We start from the raw sequence: 1,885 nt of genomic DNA on the forward strand, positions 1-1,885 counted from the left end.
CAGCTGTCTTACTATTTTACATATGTTCCCCGCCTGTCTGCTTGTCTGTGAACTACTCCTACACCGTTAGGAGCTGAGGAACCAAAACCGTCACATGGGTACATCTTAGGCCCCTGAAGGATCTTACCTGATATTATGACGTCATCGTGTTGCCTAGCAGCCCCCTACCAAGCAGCAGTTTAGTAGTTATACACCTATAAAAGAAACTTAGCATCTTAATTTCAGTACAGTAAAATCAAATTATATGCACAAATGTTGAATATTATAATGAATATATTATGGTCTGTGATCATGTTGTCTGGCAGCTTCCCAGTGACAGACTGAAATGACAGTAAAGCAGGACCTGAACATTGCAGAAGACCCACAAAATGTAATTTCTATAATTTGCCTATGCTTTATTAGATATCCTAACAGGGTCAAGCAACAATATTTAGCAAAAGGAAAGGGTTTTCATTCTACTGCAGCACCACGATGGTAACAGTGGTGCAGCACCACAACAGTCAAAAGTTTACTGACGCTTTTGCACCAACATTTGTTTTACTAAAATTCAACCTTGCAAAAAAAAAACCTCAAAGCCATTTTTAATGTTAGCAATTGTTAAATATTATATTGAGCTGTGCATTGAAAAAGCTTGAGTACCAATGATGTGGAATTGCAGCGAGTATTATACTGACACATAATTTATTTTGGTGTTTCCTCAAAACAAAAACCTAATTTTCAGCTTGGTCGGATGGCTGGAAAGTGCATGTGCTTACTTGTTGGCTCAATTTATGTCATTTTGTCAATTTATGTTTGTTTGTAAAGCTCTGACTCACTCTTTCTTTCTACCGTGCTGCAGCAGCCACTCTTCTCCTTTATCAATTCAACTATTCAAATAATGGTTTAACCTTTCACCGTGGTGTTGAGACCTTTATTGTGTTTGAGCCAGCCATTACAATGCTGGCACAGGGACAACCACAGCAGGTTTCGAGGAAAAGAAAATGCCAGATAAATGCCAGACAAACAGAAAAAAAGGAAACATGGCCAGATTTGTATTTGTTGTACAATCTTTTAGTTACCTTCATGTAAAGTTTAACCAAACCTGCTCCAGTTTCAAGTACATTAACTGGGTGTACAATTTTCAATCCAGAGACCAAAAATTCAATATTGTTCATCTAATTCTAACCTTTAAAGAAAAAAATCTGCAGCTAGCTGCAAATCTTGGCAAACCCATCCTAGCTTTAAAATGGACCTATATGTAGTTCAGGCTATAGTAGCTGCATTACATAATGTGTATTGCAGAGTACTGGGTACATTTGCTTAATGGTTAAGACAGTTTTTAGAATTTATGGCTTTATTGACTGTCCAGGCAGTGTGGTTCTCATAAAAAATAAAAAGAATAAAAAACCATTTTTGCTAGATCAAGACAACTTTTATTCAGTGTCAATTAGGTACAGCATTTGCATGCATCACTGTAAACAAGATAATTTGGACATGTCTGGATGTAGACATGTCCATGGACACACTGATAAAAGGTGTGGGGATCCTCATCATTTACATACAGGCCATCTGGCTTTTCAGCGCAGAATCCACTTCCAGAAACAGGACTTGAGGTTGTTTTGGCAGTAGTAGCAGTAGTGGTAGTAGTAGCCGTAGTAGTGGTAGTAGCTGTTGGGCCAGGAGAGATCGTAGAGACGAGTGGTGGATGTGTGGTTACCGGTGGAGGTGGTGGAGAATCTAGTAAATACAGTAAGTACATATGTATATATATATATATATATACATATACATATACATATACATATATATATATATATATACAGTGGGGCAAAAAAGTATTTAGTCAGCCACCGATTGTGCAAGTTCCCCCACTTAAAATGATGACAGAGGTCAGTAATTTGCACCA

General features: G+C 37.7%; 1 protein-coding gene across 1 annotated transcript in view; it reads right to left on the bottom strand.

The window, feature by feature from the left end:
* Positions 1-1,426: 1,426 nt before the first annotated feature.
* LOC102200099 (acidic mammalian chitinase-like) overlaps positions 1,427-1,885 on the bottom strand; it is a 4,708-nt gene continuing 4,249 nt past the window's right edge. The window contains exon 9 of the mRNA XM_005731821.1: positions 1,427-1,716. Within this exon, the coding sequence (XP_005731878.1) occupies positions 1,427-1,716 (290 nt within the window). The remainder of the gene's footprint in view (positions 1,717-1,885) is intronic.

This window comes from Pundamilia nyererei, unplaced genomic scaffold (assembly GCF_000239375.1).
Source record: "Pundamilia nyererei isolate P.nyererei 1_Seehausen unplaced genomic scaffold, PunNye1.0 scaffold00044, whole genome shotgun sequence".
NCBI lineage: Eukaryota > Metazoa > Chordata > Actinopteri > Cichliformes > Cichlidae > Pundamilia > Pundamilia nyererei.